This window comes from Macrobrachium nipponense, chromosome 21 (assembly GCF_015104395.2).
Source record: "Macrobrachium nipponense isolate FS-2020 chromosome 21, ASM1510439v2, whole genome shotgun sequence".
NCBI lineage: Eukaryota > Metazoa > Arthropoda > Malacostraca > Decapoda > Palaemonidae > Macrobrachium > Macrobrachium nipponense.
In genome coordinates, this window is record NC_087212.1 from 29,606,383 (window position 1) to 29,628,171 (window position 21,789).

At 38.1% G+C, this 21,789-nt stretch overlaps 1 protein-coding gene across 1 annotated transcript in view; it reads right to left on the reverse strand.

Moving 5' to 3' along the window:
- Nucleotides 1-21,789, reverse strand: part of LOC135197440 (kinesin-like protein KIF20B) — a 329,336-nt gene that overhangs the window by 275,090 nt on the left and 32,457 nt on the right. Inside the window, 2 exon segments of the mRNA XM_064224510.1 lie at nt 6,444-6,627; nt 18,306-18,515. Coding sequence (XP_064080580.1) covers nt 6,444-6,627; nt 18,306-18,515 — 394 coding nt within the window.

A 21,789-nucleotide genomic window follows, 5' to 3' on the forward strand; every position in this document is an offset into this window, starting at 1 on the left:
AAAGAACGGGCAAACTGAAAAAACCGGCTTTAAATGAGATAGACAGTAACACGTCTTATCTTAAAGGCGGTAGGAAAAAATAACTGATGGGTCACAGGTAGCCGTGGGCATTCTGGGTATACATGCCCCGTGACCTGGTATAGATGCCATTAGTCCCTGGATCTCACAAGTGTAATTTTAATTCTACCGGTTTCCAGCTTGGCGCTAGTAAATCCTAATGTTAAGACCGAAGGTTTGTTTCGTGTATGAACAAATAAGGAAATATAGAGATGCTACATCAGAAGCAACCCGACAGAAAGGATATAGAAGGTTGGTCAACATCTGGAATGAGAGGAATAACACCCCCCAAACAGAGCAGTGGCTGGCAGACCAAGTAAGAAACCAAGAAAAAGAACTGGCTCTCCCCAACAGAAAGAGAAGAAATGGAAAGGGAAATGACACACGGCAATGAATTACAAGAAGACGAACTGAGAGACAATGCCACAGAAGACAACAGGGATGATGAGGTATCAAACAAAGACACACGAAGAAACACCAACGAAGTAAGAGAGAGGACGGAATGGGTAGAAAAGATCAGACAATGGATGGAGCCAGATACAGATAAAACAAAGATCCCCTCCATGAAAGCCTACAACAACAAGGAATTAAAGGAGAAAACAAGTGAGGTCAACGAAATAATGGGAATAATACACACCACCAGTATCACAGAAACAAATAACTTGGCATATGCAGGAGCAAGATTAGTAGCAGAACTGATGGGGATACAAACACCAGCACAACCACCCCAACAGAAACCAAAACAGCAACCGCCTTGGAAAAGGCACCTGGAAAAGCAAATCATGAAGATGAGATCTGACTTGAGTAAACTGAAAGAGATGGCAGAAAAAATGCTAAAAAGCAAGAAAACAAGGGAGGAACTCAACGAGAAATACAAAGTACAGGAGAGGGAACTAAACAACAAAACAGAAGATGTATAACAGAGGCTTAAGGCCAAAGTACATAAGATCCAACGGTGCATGAACAGGAATAAGGGCTACCAACAGAACAAACCAGAAAAGACGATACCGCCAACTAAAAGGGGAAGACAACCACCAAGAAATTCCTGAAGCCGAACCAAGTAAGAGACTCTGGGAAAACATATAGAACAATCTGGTATCACACAACAAACATGCAACATGGCTCCAGGAAGTCAAGGAAGAAGAAACAGGAAGAATAAAACAGATTCACTGAGATCACGACAGACACAGTCAGATACAAACTAAAGAAAATGCCCAACTGGAAAGCCCCAGGTCCTGATGAAGTCCATAGATACTGGCTCAAAAACTTCAAGGCCCTACACCCCCGAATAGCAGAACAACTCCAGCATTGTATCAGTTATCACCATGCGCCCAAATGGATGACCACAGGAAGAACATCCTTAGTACAAAAGACAAGAGTAAGGGAAATATAGCCAATAACTACAGGCCTATCACCTGCCTACCAATAATGTGGAAGTTACTAACAGGTATCATCAGTGAAAGGCTATACAACTACCTAGAGGAGACAAACACCATCCCCCACCAACAGAAAGGCTGCAGAAGGAAGTGTAGGGCCACAAAAGACCAGCTCCTAATAGACAAAATGGTAATGAAGAAGTAAAAGGAAAACCAACCTGAGCATGGCATGGATTGACTATAAGAAAGCCTTCGACATGATACCACACACATGGCTAATAGGGTAGAGGAAAACACCATCAGCTTCCTCAAAAATACAATGCACAACTGGAATACAATACTTACAACCTCTGGAATAAGACTAGCAGAGGTTAATATCAGGAGAGGGATCTTCCAGGGTGACTCACTGTCCCCACTACTCTTCGTAGTAGCCATAATTACCATGACAAAAGTACTGCAGAAGATGGATGCCGGGTACCAACTCAAGAAAAGAGGCAACAGAATTAACCATCTGATGTTCATGGACGACATCAAGCTGTATGGTAAGAGCATCAAGGAAATAGATACCCTAATCCAGACTGTAAGGATTGTATCTGGGGACATCAAGATGGAGTTTGGAATAGAAAAATGTGCCTTAGTCAACATACAAAAGGGCAAAGTAACAAGGACTGAAGGGATAAAGCTATCAGATGGGAGCAACATCAAACACATAAATGAGACGGGATACAAATACCTGGGAATAATGGAAGGAGGGGATATAAAACACCAAGAGATGAAGGACACGATCAGGAAAGAATATTTGTAGAGACTCAAGGCGATACTCAAGTCAAAACTCAATGCTGGAAATATGATATAAGCCATAAACTCATGGGCAGTGCCAGTAATCAGATACAGCGCAGGAATAGTGGAATGGATGAAGGCAGAACTCTGCAGCATAGACCAGAAAACTAGGAAACATATGACAATACACAAAGCACTACACCCAAGAGCAAATACGGACAGACTATACATAACATGTAAGGAAGGAGGGAGAGGACTACTAAGTATAGAGGACTGCATCAACATCGAGAACAGAGCACTGGGCAATATCTGAAAACCAGTGAAGACGAGTGGCTCAAGAGTGCATGGGAAGAAGGACTGATAAAAGTAAACGAAGACCCAGAAATATACAGAGACAGGAGAATGACAAACAGGACAGAGGACTGGCACAACAAACCAATGCACGGACAATACATGAGACAGACAGACAGACAGACAGACTAAAGAACTAGCCAGCGATGACACATGGCAATGGCTACAAAGGGGAGAGCTAAAGAAGGAAACTGAAGGAATGATAGCAGCGGCACAAGATCAGGCCCTAAGAACCAGATAGTATGTTCAAAGAACAATAGATGGAAATAACATCTCTCCCATATGTAGGAAGTGCAATACGAAAAATGAAATCATAAACCACTTAGCAAGTGAATGTCCAGCACTTGCACAGAACCAGTACAAAAAGAGGTATGATTCAGTGGCAAAAGTCCTCCACTGGAGCCTGTGCAAGAAACATCAGCTACCTTGCAGTAATAAGTGGTATGAGCACCAACCTGGAGGAGTGATAGAAAACAATCTGGCAAAGATCCTCTGGGACTATGGTATCACAGCAGACAGGGTGATATGTGTAAATAGACCAGACGTGGAGTTGATAGACAAAATCAAGAAGAAAGTATCACTCATTGATGTCGCAATACCATGGGACACCAGAGTTGAAGAGAAAGAGAGAGAAAAAATGGACAAGTATCAAGATCTGAAAATAGAAATAAAAAGGATATGGGATATGCCAGTGGAAATTTTACCCATAATCATAGGCCTATAACACTAGGCACAATCCCAAGATCCCTGAAAAGGAATCTAGAAAAACTAGAGGCTGCAGTAACTCCAGGACTCATACAGAAGTGTGATCCTAGAAATGTCACACATAGTAAGAAAAGTGATGGACTCCTAAGGAGGCAGGATGCAACCCGGAACCGCATACTATAAATGCCACCCAGTCATTTGGAGGACTGTGATAGACACCCCCCAACCCCCCAAAATAAAAAAGAAATAAAATAAAATAAAAAATAACAACAATAATAATAATAATAATAATAATAATAATAATAGTAGTAATGATAGGTTTGATTAAAAATAGTGGCTATTTCAGCCGCCTTTATCTTGTATAGAAGTTTCTCTTATTCTTTTTATTACTGACTTTTCTTCTGTACCCAAATTGGCTATTAAAATGCCAAATGGGGGATTCATGTAAAAAACGTGGTATTTATCAAAGTGAATTTATTATATACAAAGTGCAGTACAAATTGGATCTTGAGGCCAATCGACAAAAGATACTTAATGACTCATTCTGGATCCCTCTTGCTCAGGGGCATCTGTTCCTCTCTCTCTTTTTCCTTCTCCTATCTTCTTGCAACGTTTCATCCTTAAAGACAGAATGACATCATCAGGCAGGGGTTGTGGGACTGAAATTCTTACACTAGTCCTACAGTATATAGTCTGTTGCACAGCATGGGGTCCTTAGCAATGAATTCTGATTGGCTAACTGGCTCAGCTGTTGATCCCCTGTTGACGGTTGCCTCAAGATCAGAGGTGGGTCCTGTATGGATGCTGCAGAAGTTGCTAAGACCATCATAAGGGAAGGGTGCCTCTCCATACAGGATTCTGATTGGATGGAGAAGGCAGTTGCATGATGTCACTACATGCCAAATTGTCATTGGCTAGTTGCTGTTGCATGACGTTATGTCTGATGTAGTCTGGTGTTTCTTGATCTGGGGTGTCTTGTTTGGTGGTCGTATCTGGTGTGGTATTACGTATTCAGTAATACCATGTCTTGGTTTAGGCTTCTCCGTACCCTAGTAATATCCAGAGGGCTTCTTGTCAAGACTGAAGATGACTTCCAGCAAGCATAGTCTTCTTGGGTGGGAGTGACATGTTCCATCACGATCTTCTTAATGGCGTTCTCCTTCTCCTGGTACTTCGAGTGCATAAAAGCCTTCTAGTACAAGGTGTTGGAGCCTTTTTCTTCTTTAGGTACATCTTCATTTTTATACTATTTCTCAAGAGCTTTCTTGATCTCATGGTTAATGAGCTTATTAGAGTACCCACTTCTGATCTTGAGGCATCCACCAACAGGGGATCAACAGCTGAGCCTGTTAGCCAATCAGAATTCAATGCTAAGGACCCAATGCTGTGCAACAGACTACATATACTGTAGGACTCACACAGAAATTTCAGTCCCACAACAACTGCCCAACAATGTCTTTCTGGCTTTAAGGACGACAAATTGCAAGGAGAGAGAGAGAGAGAGAGAGAGAGAGAGAGAGAGAGAGAGAGAGAGAGAGAGAGAGAGAGAGAGAGAGAGAGGAATCTAGAATGAGTCATTAAGTATCTTTTGTCAACTAGGCTTAAGATCCAATTTGTACTGCATTTTGTATAATATATTCAATCTGACCAATACACCGTTTTTTACATAAATCCCCCATTTAGCATTTTAATAGCCAATTTGAGTACCAAAGAAAAGTCAGTAATAAGAAGAATAGAGAAACTTCTATACAAAACAAAGGTGACTGAATTAGCCATTACAGTGCTCCCCCCATATTCGCGAGGGATGCTACCAGACCCCCCATGAATAGCTAAATCCGCAAATAGTTGAAACCCCTGTAAAAATGCTTAAAACTGCCTATTCTGTTAGTTAAAACTCAAGAAAAACCCACTAAAAAATTTTTATACCTGTTTTTTTTTTTTTTTTTAAATAGTTTTATCACAAAAAAGTGCATTCATAATGAAATTTATAAAAAGAAAAAAAACAAAAAAGAAAAAACAAACAAATAAACAAACAAACACACAACAACAGAAATTTGTGGATATTTCTCAGAGAAAAACACTGCAAATAATGGGGGTATATGTTCCAGAAAGAAATCCGCGAATATGAGTCGACGAATACGGGGGGTTCCCTGTATTTTCAATAAAATCTGTATCATTGAAGGTCTTCTTCCAGCAAATAATAATAACAATAATAATAATAATAATAATAATAATAATAATAATATAATAATGGGCACAATTTTCAGTGTCAAAAATGATTACAATGGTTGCAGGTCCACAATAATATTGCATGTGAAGTATAAGGTCTTTAATAGATAATAAAAGCTTTCGAACCTTGTGTATTAGGTTCATCTTCAGTCAAGTGAACATTATGACTTTAAAAATCCGTCAAAGTAAACTTCTGAACAGGACAATTCCACAACAACAAACGCAAATGAAAGAAGCGCTCAACAGCCCAACTAGGTAATTCCGTTGTTCAAATGACCTAGTTGGGCTGTTGAGCGCTTCCTTTATTTGCGTTCGTCATTGTGGAATTGTCCTGTTCAGAATTTTACTTAGACGGATTTTTAGTCATAATGTTCACTTGACTGAAGATGAACCTAGTACAAGGTTCAAAAGCTTTTATTAGCTATTAAAGACCTTATACTTCACATGCGATATTACTGTGGATCTGCTACCAATAACAACAATATTGTACTTGCAGCCATCACTGTCCCTGCTTTCACTTTTTCCCTAAACTTTGCCCCCTATAAACAAAATGTACTACTCAAGTGAAGTGAGTGTATGGTATGATGAAGCTTGAGGAAGGCCTTAAACCACAAGGTCCAAAGTCCTCCTAATCGTAATTTTTTTTAACATTACCCGCTTTTTACTTGTATCTATTTCTTAAAAGTAAAACCTGGTAAAATTGCAGGAACAAGACAGCAATTACAATATCACTATATTCACTGTCTGCTTAGCTATTTTTCTCCTGTTCTTATTTTCCCATTTTATTTGGCTCTGCAAATAATATCTTACATTTTTTTAGCTTACTTATCAAATGGACAACAAAAACACTAAAATTAAGAAGGTCCCCAATATGTTTCTATGTTAACTGTTACTGCAATGGTCAGGATTTACATGCATATCCATTAAAATGAAGAGAATACTCACATAGATACTCTGGCAACATGTGGATCATTAGCATTAGCAACTCGTATAACTTTAATAGTGAAAATGCAATGTGATCTTGAAGAGTTGTGGTTCAAACGGGTAGCTGCAAAGTGCAAATTTTGACGGCCTATTTGCAAAAGTTGCAAGCCCTCATCAGCATTATTTACACGTACTTCTTGCAGACCTAAGGGTGTAAAAAATACAAATCAAACTTTATGCAGCTAAAAATTCACTGAAATTAGGAAGAGTAATTGGAAAAAGTAGAAATTTTCTATAATTCCCAGACCAAAAACAGATTCCCTTCTCAAATACTTCACTCTTGAGCCTTGACCAAAAAATAAAGCTCTAGATCTCCTATATAATTAATTTAATTTTGAGGTCTATGAAACATATTTTAAAATCCCCCAGTGATGTTGACATCCTCTTTTGTTTTTCCAGTTATATCTCAATACAGCCTAACTTCTGTAGCTTTCTTTCTAAGATTAAAATATCTCTTAATATTATATTTATAAAAACTAATGAAATGACAATTTTTGAACCAATTTGTATTTTTCATAACTAACAAACCTGAGGTCTTAACATTAGGATAAATACTTAGCGCCAGCTGGAAAGCGGTAAAGTTTAAAATAATTGTGTACACAAGGGACTATTGGCATCTGTGCTTGGTCACGAGACATGTGGAGCCACCCACATACCCCTCTTTAACTCGTGACCCCGTTAGTTATTCTTCCAACCCAGGTTAGTTGATAGAGGGGTGGTTAGAGGTGGGCCTTTGTATGTTAAGACCTCAGGTTTGTTAGTTATGAAAAATACAGATTGGTTAAAAATTTGTCATTTGTTCATATACGAAACAAACCTTCGGTCTTAACATTACGATAGACTTACTTTTGGTGGGAGGTAAGTACTATTAACCAACTGGGAGTTTGCCACCTTTGATCAGTTTTCTGAATACCAGTATTCTACGAAACAATTGACCAGTATTTCAGAATCTAAGATATATATGAATATCAAACAGTCACACTTCTGGGTTTATACACAATGTCATAATTCATTGGGTCTCAGGAAGATAAGAACATCTGTTCTTCTAACAAACCAATTCATCCACTTATGTAGGATTGTTATCATTCCTCTCCCCCTTGCTAAAGAGAGGAATGTCTTGCTACTGATAGGTATCTTACACTAATAATAACCCTTACAGTATGGCTACTTCACTCACCTGTATCTTGTCCGTTCCAGCTTATGATGGTACTCTCTTCTTACTGCCAAAAGTAAAGAAGGAGAAAGAAATTTGAAAAGGAAAGAGGCCAGTTATCTCCTCCATTTCACATTCATACCATCATCTTAGACAAGATACCAACTGACCCGCCAGGGGTGCTGGATGAGTTACACAATCTGTTGAGCAGCCACCAAAGGACCCAAGGAAATTGTGTCCAAGGACCTCTGGGCAACCTCCTTTATATACAGGAAATTGAAAGTGGTTTGTCATAACAATGAACCAACTCTCAAATTTCGATGAACGGACAGACACCTTCTTAACATTGCTCAATTTGAGCTCATCCTTCTAGACATCATAGGTTCTTGCCTTCCCTCCGACATTAGACTCTTGTTTTTGTGACATAAGGCCCTTCTTGCATTTCTTTCGTGACTCGACTTGTCTTAACAAAAAGTCTTCCTCAAACAACATGTCAAAGAAGTACAAGGACCTAACAGAACTTTTCCATTAAACTTCCAATGAACTGTGTGCAGCATTCTTTATGTAGAACATGAAAAAAAAAAAAAATGGTTTGATAGTCACAAACCAACCGTCACGATCATTTTAACAGATACCTTCTTAATTGCCAATAAGGCACATATTCCTCTGATGACCTTCCCTTCTGTATGACCCATTTGGTACAACTTGACAACAAGGAGTAGGCTTGACAGATCACCTCAAAAAACAGAAATACATGGAAATTTCTGACCACTTTTCCTCTGTTTGGCTTGTGCTCTCTTACATATACCACATTTATGTTCTTGTTGATGCAGTTCTTTCAATAACCAAAGAGTACTCTGACAAGTCAAAGCCAGCCCTCCTGAAGGTCTCTTACACAAACTAATGCTGTACTGAGCATGACTAAAAATCATATGTCATCATGACCTGTGCTGCCTTGACTCATTATCCCGGATTCTGGGGCAAATTGGAAACTGTTGTTCCCAACTCCTTTTGAATCTGCGTCAAAAACCTGGCTATAGAGTACTCCCACTCTACCAAGGTCAGAGGAAAACCCACAGTCAGTTTCCTGTAACGTGACTGATGTATGGGCTCGGTGGTAACCCAGCGAGTTTACTCTGATACAGAGTATGTTTTCACTTATCAAATCGGAATTTCTAATGTGCACCAGCCAGTTCAATGCTCCTGAGTCATCTGAAGATTACTCAGTATGAAGTGATACTATTCACATACCCAATCACCAGTCCAATGTGTATCACCATACAGGTAATTACAGAGAGACTTCCCTCTGTTCTGACAACCGCTCCACAAGATCATTGTCTACTGACAGAATGCCTTTAATGGACAGAGAACTCCTCTATAAAGGCAGTCACTGACAAAGGGTCATTCTGTGTATGTGAGCCGAAGAACTTTGGAGTCGTGTTACATCTGAGCTTATGCTCTACAACCGAAATCTTAAAACTGTTACTTTGAAAGGGGATACTGGGCAAACTCCAGACCTGAGATATTAATTCTACCTATCGGTGGTGCCTCTTCCCCACATGAACCTGGTAGAGAAGATTGTGCAAAGATAAACTTTATCAGTCACTCATCTTGGGTCCTCCTCAATTACTGGAACCCCTTCTTCCATTCAGGACATGGTGGAACACGTAGAATGGAGAGTTTGCACAACCTCCAGGTTGTTCCCAGTATCCCAAATTGAATCGTCAGACTATCGAAGGGCGAGACCCCTGAAACAGATCTTATGTAGTTCTTCAATTATATGAGTTCCTTGCTGGACGAGTGGTTTTCACGCTCGGCTCCCAATCCGGTGGTCCGAGGTTCGATTCCCGGCTTGGCCAACACGGAATCAGAGGAATTTATTTCTGATGATAGAAATTCATTTCTCGATATAATGTGGTTTGGATCCCACAATAAGCTGTAGGTCCCGTTGCAAGGTGACCAATTGGTTCCTAGCCACGTAAAATTATCTAATCCTTCGGGCCAGCCCTAGGAGAGCTGTTAATTAGCTCAGTGGTCTGGCAAAACTAAGATATACTTAACTTTTTCAATTATACGGATGATATCATAGGAAAACCCAAGGGAATGTCTTATGATAAAATATTCTACTCGACACGTCTTACATATTCTCCTCTCCAAGGAATTAACCTGTTAACCCTTAAACGCCGGAGCGGTAAATAAAAAAATGACTCCCGTATGCCGGAGGGGTTTGAGAGTGAGCGCGTAAGCGGAAAAAATATTTTTTTCAAAAAATCACAGCGCGCTTAGTTTTCAAGATTAAGAGTTCATTTTTGGCTCCTTTTTTTTCATTGCTTGAAGTTTAGTATGCAATCATCATAAATGAAAAACATTATCATTATCATATATAAATAATGCGATATATGATAGCGCAAAAACGAAATTTCATATATAATTGTATTCAAATCGCGCTGTGCGCAAAACGGTTGAAGGTAACAAGTTACTTTTTTTTTCGTTGTAATGTGCACTAAATTGCGATCATTTTGATATATAAACACATTGTAAAACGATAAAAGCAACAAGAGAAAAATCATTATCACAAAATAATGCATGAATTCGTAACGCGCTTACGTAAACACATATTTTTTTCAAAAATTCACCATAAATCTAAATATTGTCCTAGAGACTTCCAATATGTTTCAGAATGAAGACAAATGATTGAATATTACTATACTGTAAGAATATTAGCTTACAAATGCAGTTTTACGACATATCTGACGAGCTAAAGTTGACCGAATGTCGAATTTTTTATATATATATTTTTTTATATGCAATTATTTCGGAAATAAGAAAAGCTACAACTTTCAAATATTTTTCGTTTTATTCTACATGAAATTGCGCACATTTTCATATATAAAACTTTATGAAATGCCTAATATGAAACGGAGCAAATATTCCGAGAATGGGACTTACGCATTTCGGGGAGATTTGTGGCGGAGAATCCGCGCGCGGAGGGAAGGAAAGTTTTTTTAAAAATTCACCATAAATTTAAATATTGTGCTAGAGAGACTTCGAATTTGTTTCACGATGAAGATAAATGACTGAATATTACTAGACTGTAAGAGTTTTATCTTACAATTGCATTTTTCGACCATTTCGGTAGAGTCAAATTTGACCGAACGTGGTTTTTTTTCTATTTATCGTGATTTATATGCAAATATTTCGAAAATGAGAATAGCTACAACCTTCAACTATTAATTGTTGTATTATACATGAAATTGCGCACATTTTCATATATAAAACGTTATGTAACGGCTAATTTAAAATGGTGCAAACATTACCACAATCGCACGTATGATTTTTTCGGAAGAGTTACCGCGTGGACGTAAAGAAAATGTTATTTTTTTCATAATTCACCATAAATCGAAATATTGTGCTAGAGACTTCCAATTTGTTGAAAAATGAAGGTAAATGCTTGAATATTACTAGAATATAGACGTTTTAGCTTACAATTGCGTTTTTCGACCATTTCGGTAGAGTCAAAATTGACCGAAGGTTAAAAATTTGTCACTTATCATTTTTTATATGAAAATATTTCAAAATTGATAAAAGCTACAACCATGGGTTGTTTTTAGTTGTATTGTGCATGAAATTGCGCACATTTTCTATATATAAAACTTTATGTAACGGCTAATTTAAGGAAAAAGTTTTTTCATAAATTCACCATAAATCGAAATATTGTGCTAGACACTTCCAATTAGTTGCAAAATTAAGTTAAATGATTGAATATTACTAAAATATAAGAGTTTTAGCTTACAATTGCGTTTTTCGACCATTTACTTTCGGTAGAGTCAAAGTTGACCGAAGGTTGAAATTTTGGCACTTATCGTTATTTATATGAAAATATCTTAAAACTGATAAAAGCCACAATCATGAGTATTTTTTTGTTGTATTCTACATAAAAATGCCACATTTTCATATATAATACTCTATGTAACGGCTAATTTAAAATGGTACAAAAATTATGTCAAAGTGACGAAATAATTTCCGAGATGTGTCACAGATACTTTTTAGTGCGGCAAGAATGAAATTCGCGCTTGCGCGCCTGCGTAAACGATTGTAACAAAACAACACCTTGATCCGTGAACTCCCAGCATCCCCCAAGGCGCGTGATTCAAGAGTTTTCGGCTGGTAGGCCTAAAAGTATTTTTCCGCGAATTTTTTAAAAAAACTTTTGTATGTCGACGTAAAATACGTCCAGTCGGCACCCGAGAGACAAAAAAATGTCGACGTAAAATACGTCCAGTCGGCGTTTAAGGGTTAATAGGACAGGGCCCATTATTCATAAGGAATGGTACTTTACAACCACGAAACACCCTATGCAGTGATCTGTTACAATATACGATCATGTTTAATATGTTATCTTCCAAAGAGAAATCCTATATTGCCAGAAACCACCAGCAATCTAGCCCAGAATTGTACCCAACGTCACTTCACCCAACCTCACTCTTGAAGAATGGGATTCTCCACCTTCACCTTTCCAGATCTGATGAGGTTCTAATGACTTGCTTCAATCAACTGAAGCTGAACCCTCTATGCTAGGCTCATGACTTCAATATAGAAACTAGGCCAGGATGGAAGAGACCCCTTTGAAGCTGTTAGGTTAATCTAGCCAACAACCACTTGGACTAGGCTAAGTAAGTACAGTAGTACCTCAGGATACAAAATTAATCCACTCCGAGGCGGCCTTCATAACCTGATTTTTTCGTATCTTGAACCACATTTTACATGTAAATTGCCTAACTTGTTCCAAGCCCTACAAAAACACCGCAGTAAATTTTATAATAAAGCCAAATTGACCAATAAACAATGAAATACAACAATTTGGACCATTCGATACCTAACATAAACTACATACACTACTATGTACTACATACCTGTAAATAAAGTGTATTAGTGTACATGGTACAAGAAATACTGTACGTACATACGTACGTATGTAGTAAAATGTGGAACCTTACCTTTCGATTGAGGCGATCTCCGAAAGTGGCGACAGAGGAGAAGGACAAATGGCAGACAACTTGAACACAACTTTACAAAATACATAAAAAAATGATAGGAAACATTAACACTAAATACATACATGATAGGAAACATTAACACTAAAATTTACAAAACATTAACAAATGACAGAAAACGTTAACACTTAACTTTACAAAAACTTAAAATCATATGTCTTTTTTTGATTTTTACATTTTTTTTTTTTACACACTTTACTTTTTTTCTTCTTTTTCAAAATTTCAATTTCTTCACCACCAAATGGATGCCAGTCCATTTACCGAATTTATCAAAACACCCCCGAGAAGCCTTAAAGGCTGGGGTTGCCGTCGATGTCCCTTCTCTATTGTCTTCGGCCTGGGCAATCAGATCAGCAAAAATAGCGCTGGCCTTCTGGCAGATTGCCATTTCGGTTATCGTATCGCCAGCGATTTCTGTCCTCAATCCATACAAGAAGCAGCCTCTCCATCTCATCATGCATGTGGCTCCTCTTGTTGGACAAAATAGTCACGCCCTTGGAAGGTGTAGCTGCTTTGATGGCTACCTTCTGCTTAAGGATGGTGCCTATCGTCGACGGATTTCAGCCGTATTCCTTAGCCATCACACTCTACCGCATGCCAGCCTCATACAGTGGTACCTCGAGATACGAAAGGCTCAACTTACGAAAAACTCGAGATACAAAAGCGGACACGAAAAATTTTACTGCTCTACATACAAAAAGTTTTCAAGATACGAAAGGTTTCTGAAAGTCCGAGATTCGCCCGATAACAATTTCGAAACTCACGCCGCGCGCTGCCATCTTAGTTCTAGTAGACTCGCCACCATCCTCCTGCTCTCCCATTGGTTCCTGATGCTAGCCAAGCCATGAGATCCTTCTCTCCTATTGGACTGCATCCCTCCCATCATGCATCTTACGTGGTGGCGTGCCTTCGCTCGGCCACTTCGCACCCGAAGTTTTATCGTACACATGCGGCATTCGTTCGGTTCAACTATTTCGTTTAGTATAGTAAATTCGTTAGTGATTTCGTTGTGCTACTTTATCGTGTTGTGAGAACCTAATTAGTATACGTACTACATACGTAACTTAATTACGTACAGTACATATTAGTCATGGGTACCAAGAAAGTTGCTGAAGTTCACAGAAAGAAGAGAATGCTTTCTATGGAGACAAAAATGGAGATAATAAAAAAGTATGAAGCTGGGTTGCGGTTGAGTGTGATCGCTAAGGAATACGGCCGAAATCCGTCGACTACAGGCACCATCCTTAAGCAGAAGGAAGCCATCAAAGCAGCTACACCTTCCAAGGGCGTGACTATTTTGTCCAACAAGAGGAGCCATGTACATAATGAAATGGAAAGGCTGCTTCTTGTATGGATCGAGGACAAAGAAATCGATGGCGATACGATAACTGAGACGGCAATCTGCCAGAAGGCCAGCGCTATTTTCGGCGATTTGATTGCCCAAGCCGAAGACGACGGCGGAGAGGGGACATCAACGGCAACCCCAGAGTTCAAGGCTTCTCATGGGTGGTTCGAAAAATTCCGTAAACAGACTGGCATCTATTCAGTGGTGAAGGAATTGAAATTACGTAAAGTATAAAAAAGTAAAAAGAAAAAAAAAATTAAAAAGACAAAATAAATTTTATTTTAAGTTTTTTGTAAAGTTAAGTGTTACAGTTTTGTTAATGTGTTTTGTAAAGTTTAGTTTGTTTTTCTGACATTTTTTTGTGTTTTGTAAAGTTAAGTGTACGTATCTGCCGTTTGTCCTCCTCCTACTCCTCTGCCGCCACTTTCGGAGATAGCCTCACTCGAAAGGTAAGCTTCCACATTTTACGTTACAGTAATAATATTTCTTGTACACTAATACACACTTTATTTACAGGTTTTGCATTTTTATTATTAAGTTACATATTGAATGGTCCAGATTGTTGTAGTATTTCATTGTTCATAGGTCAATTTACCTTTATTATCAAATTTACTGGGGTGTTTTTGGAGGGCTTGGAACGGATTAGCCATTAAACATGTAAAATGTGGTCCAAGATACGAAAACCTCATGATACGAAAGGCGCTTCGGAACGGATTAATTTCGTATCTCAAGGTACTACTATACTTCTTGATAATCTCCATAGAAAGCATCCTCTTCTTTCCGTGAACTTCAGCAACTTTCTTGGGACCCATGACTATATGTACGTAATTAAGCTATGTACTAAAGTTCTCACCCAACACGATAAAGTACAAAGCGAAATCACTAACACGAATTTACGTTAACAAACGAAATCATATATGAACGAACGAATTCAGCGTGCTTATTAATTAAAAGAGTGAAATGGATAGATTATTGTATTTCTTTAAAATACTATCACATAATATGAATTTTGTAATTACAGTTATATTAATATTATTATTATTATTATTTGAAAGTATTAAAAAAATATAGTACATGTACTATAAAAATTCTTGAGTCTCAGTAAATGAGAGAGAGAGAGAGGATTACTATTTTTATCATTATGTGATATCATTTAATCTTATTGAACTTACTAATACAGTATTAATCAATATTACTATGAGATTCAGGGTCTCTGTAACACGGTTTTTTGGACTTTGCTCCTTGTCAAAGCATCGGATGTAGCTGAAAGTTGACATATGTATATTTTACAACCACACACAAATTTTGTCAGCATTGTCAATAACCTAAACCCGATAATTTTGATTTTTATAGAGTAAAAATGAACTAGCCGACGCCATGGCCAATGATTACGAGCCAAGAGTCGAAAAACATTCATTACGTAAGCAAGGTAAACAAACACCTTCTGACTAAATGTTGCCCCGCCCATCCACCAGACAGACATGCCATCGGCTCTGAAACCCAAAGACTTTATGAATGGCGGAACAATACATAGATGTGGGTGCTAGAGTAGTAATACTACTGTAGCAGTAGTGCCGCAACAGTATAGCAGTAATATACATGAATTAAACGTTTAAACCAACTGCTGGGATCCTTGAGGATCATTTAGCACTTCTTACAACTACTCGAGAAATTAGTTTTTATAGCCAGATGTTAAATTTTCTAATCCAACAATGCCCATGGTAGCCTTCAGTGTTATCCGGAATTATAACGAGGCGAAAGTGGGTGGAGCCTCATGAAGTCACCATTCTGACGATAATTATTGGTGAAGGTTTAAAGCCAATATACGGTACCGGCTATTTTTTTTCAGTAAATAGGTAGATAGCCAATAAATAAAAATTGCTTGACATTGGATATAGCAGTTATCAAATCATCTTGTCTACTATGTTTTTGATAATTACCAACTATTCCCTACATCTTGTCAATCTGATTGCGACCTATAAAGTAGACTGTAATTTCTTTGGAAACTTATTTTGCGAGTTAGACTAATAATCGAAGTGTTTTTGTATTTAACATATTTTGTTGGTTTGTTCATTATGACAATTATCAGTGGGGAGGTTCCAGAATTCAGAAAGGTGTACTGCTTTGCTTGTATTTAAATTTCTAGGTCATTGTTGCCAGAGGTTTAGCCTTCGTTACGTATAGCCAATCATCCATCGAGAAAGAGGGAAGAAATGATGTCATAAGTTACGTAACGAGTGCGTTCGAAACCTTTTCTCTGAGTAGTTGGCCCCGTCTTCAAAAGGGTCATTTTACATATAAGTACCAAATTTATTCAACCTACGTAGTGCAGAATACACTCAAAATTTATGTGTTGATATAATATGTATTCTGAATAAGCGTTATATTTATGAAATGCATAGATAAAAAGTTATTGCGAAAAAACCGTGTTACAGAGGCCCTGAATCTCATAGTAGTATTTGAAAATTAGTAAATCATTTTTATACCATAAAAATGTATTTTCATTTTCGCCGTTAAAATCCTGCGAATAGGCGAATCCCCCGCAAATAATGGGTAGACATGGCCCAGAGAGAAATACGCGAATCAGTGAGTCTGCGAATCCAGAGAACGCGAATACGGGGGTCCACTGTAATCTTGTACCTCGAAGAAGCAAAAATTGAAGCATATCTCTGTGTAGGCCGAAGCTGTGAAGTGACATTATGGCAGGCACCATGTTTATGACATCACTGAGCATCTTGAATGCGAAGCCAGCACTCGACAAGAAGTGCAAGGCTCTTGTTATTCTTGTTGGCATAGCAACCTGACTCAAAAGGCTGCGGTGTTGCACTATCTGCTTCTCTACAGATGTTGACGCATTTGACCGCCATTCAGTGCATATCAAGATAGAAGGGACATCCATTGCGTGGGACCCTGGATGGCAGCACGACGTCATATAGCGAACCAACTGTCCTTCTTGGGTTGGTACTCCTGATAGGCTAACACCAATCGCACACCTCCATCTGGAACGAAAAAAAGATGGCCAAGCACACTTCTCCCCGCAGGGAAAGGAGCACAATTAGTCATAATTACTTCCCAAAGCACATCCTGATAATCCAAAGTACAGGCAACGAATTAACTGTACTTGAAGAGTTTCTGCACCTACGACTTACTACACGATGAGTACCCCGACGTCAAACGCGTTAAAGAAAATCCAGGCATTTATCTGCTTCTTGTGATATCCAGGAAGTCTCAAAGCATGAGAAGGGAATACCAAACAAAAGATTCAAAACAACAGGGGGCAAACTAAACCGGCTTTAAAAGGATGGAAGCAAAGCATGTCCTCTCTTAAAGGCGGTAAGAAAATAACTAAAGGGGTCACGAGTTAAAGAGGGGTGAGTGGGTGGCTCCACGTCTTGTGACCAAGCACAGATGCCAATAGTCCCTTGCATACACAATTATTTTAAACTTTACCAGTTTCTAGCTGGCGCTAAGTATTTATCCTAATGTTAAGACCTCAGGTTTGTTTCATATATGAACAAATAGTAATTTAAACTCCATCTATGAAAGTGTAGGTGTGTATTCCTGTCAGAACTAGTTTAGTATTCCTGTCGGAACAAGTAATAATATACTAAGGCCAACATCTTGGGTGTACCGATTACACTGTGCCTTGTGCAACACACTGCAATGGCACTACTGGTTCTTTGCACTTCTATGCTTAATCCATTCTTTAGGTCACTTCTCACCTACCCACATAACTAATTCAACTTTAACTTACTGCATTTACAAGTTTCATTTAAGATCAATCTTTCCATTAACCTTCTGAGAGTCTGGTAAAGTTCTGCAGGACTAATCTCTGTCTTTAGCTTTCTGGACTCTTCCAATGCTTTCTTCTGACCTTACAGTAAAACATCTACTTTTTGCTTAATATCATGTAACTTTTGGCCCTTATTTATTATTATATAAACCTTTTAAGTCAGCAACATTAAAAGCATAACAATCTAACTTGCCAGTCTGGTTATAGTACTTTATAATACCTTAAAATACTCTAAGGTTAACAAACACCATAGTTTTTCATTACAAAGCAGCCAATCAAAACTAATGAACTTGTTAACGTACAAATCTCAGAAGAAATTAAATGCATTCTTATAAAAGGAAAATGTACTACTATCCTTTGCAAAAAATTTCAAAACGTTCTACACCTTTTTAAATTGCTGTTCCATACTTGCCATGAACATCATGAGCAAAACAAAATCTTTTGAATTTTAAAATCAAATAATTCACCAAACACAAACCTTTGATATAAATAGAGGCATTACGATCTTCCCCCAACATCAGTGGATTGCGCTTATTTTTCTTAGATAAAGGCATCTTCTCCAAGAGGTCATAAATGTATTCATTGTAAATTTCAGCAAATGATATAAACACAGCATACACAGTGCTTTCCGAGTCAGCAGTTTTAATACTTGAATCTTCATGGCAAGGAACTTCAACCACAGATGAAACTGAAAAAGTGACAACAAAAGGTCTATTATATTCAAAAGGATTAGTGTTAGCAAAGTAAAATGATTCAGTATGTGTAACTAACATCTCTAAATAATATTTCACCATTTTTGCTTTTATGAACTATCCAAGGTATTAGGTAATACATCTATTCATTACTGGGATTTGATTTTCATTACCCATAACAATAGGTGCAACTAGGAGTCTATTAATAAGGGGGGGCACTGGGCATGCACAAATAATACTACTTTTTTTAAGTCATATGGATAGATATTAAGGTTGTTTTAAAATATTTAAGCCTATCAATTTGTGAATCACGTTTTTATATAACTCATACTTGCTCAAATATTTTTTCAATAAAAATTATGATCCTCTGACCATACTTGTAAATCCAAATTAGCTATTATATGTAGTGATCTGGCAATGAAATAAAACCACTTGGTATGTAAAACAAAATATAATTAAGAGAATCAAAATTAACATTTGCTTATTGCAAAAAGGAAAATTATATAGGAATTAATCATTTAATATATCTATGAGACCAAAGAAATTAAAGACATTTGGTTGCTACAATTAATGACTTCAGTTAAAGTATATAAGATTGCATTACAATTGATTACTCGATTCTGATCATTGAATTAATAGTGTTAATAATAGAATGATGCAGATGTATTGATTTAATACATCTGCATCATTCTGTTACTATGTTTCCTAGCAAAAAATCAACAAACTTTTCCATATCAATATTTTTTGCCCTGCCCTGGTGGATTCCAATTACTAATACACTGGACAATTTATGATAATACAGAATTTCTGAGGTAGTTCTTCATGTGTCTTAGTGAAGAGAAGCTTCCCTCACAAGATGCAAATGTTGGTGGTAATACAAGAGCAATGATTAACATTTTGTATAAACCTGGAAATGCATCTTTAAAAGGAACTCAAAAAGCTGTCAAATCCACAATGTTGTCAATTTTAATCCTGTCACCTTGTTTACATTTTATTAATCATTTTGTTTGTTGCAGCTCAACATCTAAGAAATAAAGATCATCATTATACTTAGCTGCCATTGGAAAATGAATTTTTTCTTACCATTAATATAGCAAAACTTCACTTATCTTTGTATTAAAAAACAGCCAAACTACCTGATTTATATAACTTTAACATTAATAATAATAATAATAATAATAATAATAACATGAAAATTAAGCTTAGGCTTTTACTACAAACTTCACAAACTCAAAATGGGGGGAACCAGTTTCAAAAGGGGGCACGTGTGCTACGCAGTTATGCCTATGCCCATAAATTTTGGAAAACCATCCAACCAATATACTCCACATGGTCACGATATTATTAAAGTCTTTCAACATAACAGACCTTAGGGTTTGCTCTTTCCGCTAAGTAACGAAATCCACCAAGTAACAAAGACATACACAATAGGGTACCCTTGGGCTAACTGTTATAGCTTATGGTCTAGTGCAATTCCATATATAATTATCCAATAGCCTATCTCAACTGGTAATTTGTAATTATCATTCAATTTAAAGAATCAAATTGCCATATATGACTGTGCATCATCTGATCTCTTGTATCATGTGACTTAAAATTTTGTCCGCAAAATACCAAATTTGTAACTAATTTGTATTTTTCATAACTAACAAACCTGAGGTCTTAACAGTTAAAGGCCCACCTCGAACCACCCCTCTAGCAGTCTAAACTGGGTTAGAAATATAACTGGTGGGTCACAGGTAGCCGTGGGCATTCTGGGTATACATGCCCCGTGACCTGGTATAGATGCCATTAGTCCCTGGATCTCACAAGTGTAATTTTAATTCTACCGGTTTCCAGCTTGGCGCTAGTAAATCCTAATGTTAAGACCTCAGGTTTGTTAGTTATGAAAAATACAAATTAGTTACAAATTTGGTATTTGTTCATACACGAAACAAACCTTCGGTCTTAACATTAGGATAGACTTACTATTGGAGGGAGGTAAGTCTTTACAACTGACTGGGAGTTTGCCACCTTATCCATTTCCGAATATATAGGGAAATTCTAAGAGAATGGACAATGAACCTAGGACCAAAGATATAAGCGGATCTATTGGTTTTCTCCCACTGGGTGTAGATACCATTCTACTGTTTACTCTTGTCCCTTGCAACTGGATCCACCTTCACCCCTCTTTTCCCTATTATCCAGAGGGGTGTGTTGCTACTGAAAAGTATATCATCACCTAAGATAGCTTCACAGTATGGCTGACCACCTCACCTGCATCTAGTCCGTTCCAGCACATGACGGTACTCTCCTTCATATTGCCCGTAGTTAAAGGAGTAGGAAGAAAGTAGTAAAGAAAAAAGACCAGTTCATCCCATTCATTCTACTTTCATACCTTCATCTTAGACTAGACGCAAACTGACCCGCCAGGGGCACTGGATGAACTATATCACTTGTTGGGCCGCCACCACTGGACCCAAGGAAAAGGTGTCCAAGGATCTATGGGCAACATCTTTCAAATAAAATGAGGTGAAAGTTGTTTGGCGTTTCCACACACCAGCTTTCAGAATTTTATCCACAGACATGTTCTTTTTAAATGCCAGGGAAGCACTCACGCCCCTGATGTCATGAGCTCTAGCTCCCACCTGGCTATCTGACCCTCTGTCTTCTGCCGTATAAGCATCTGTGATCGTCTCCCTTAGCCAAAACGATATTGTATTCCTGGACACTTCCTTCTTGTTCCGTCCTGTACTTACGAACAACCTCCGGCACCCCGGCCTGAGGTGCCTTGTTCTCTTTAAGTACTCCCTTAGTGCCCTGACGGGGCACAGGAGCATCTCAGCTTTGTTGTTGTCTACAAAGTCTGCCAAGGAAGGTATGGTAAAGGAGTCGAATCTGCCGTGTACTATTGTTGAATTTTGGGTCTTGGCCACGAATTCTGGGACAAACTCAAATACCATTGATCTCCAACCTCTCGAGTGCTTTATGAGATATGAGAGGCCATGTAGCTCCCCCACCCTTTTGGTTGAAGCCAGGGCCAATAAGAAGACTGTCTTTAGGGTCAGGCTCCTATCCGTGGACTGCCTTTTTCCTGGAATATACCTGGCCTTGATGTCTACCAGGTTCTCTATAGCCCACTGGTGAAGTTGAACTGTCATCACATGTAACTGCCGAGAAACTAGGCCTCCTTGCTTGTTTATATAAGCTACTACTGTGGTGTTGTCTGACATCAATACCACTGAGTGTCCCTTTACTCTCTCCCTGAATTCCTGTAGAGCCAGAAAAGCT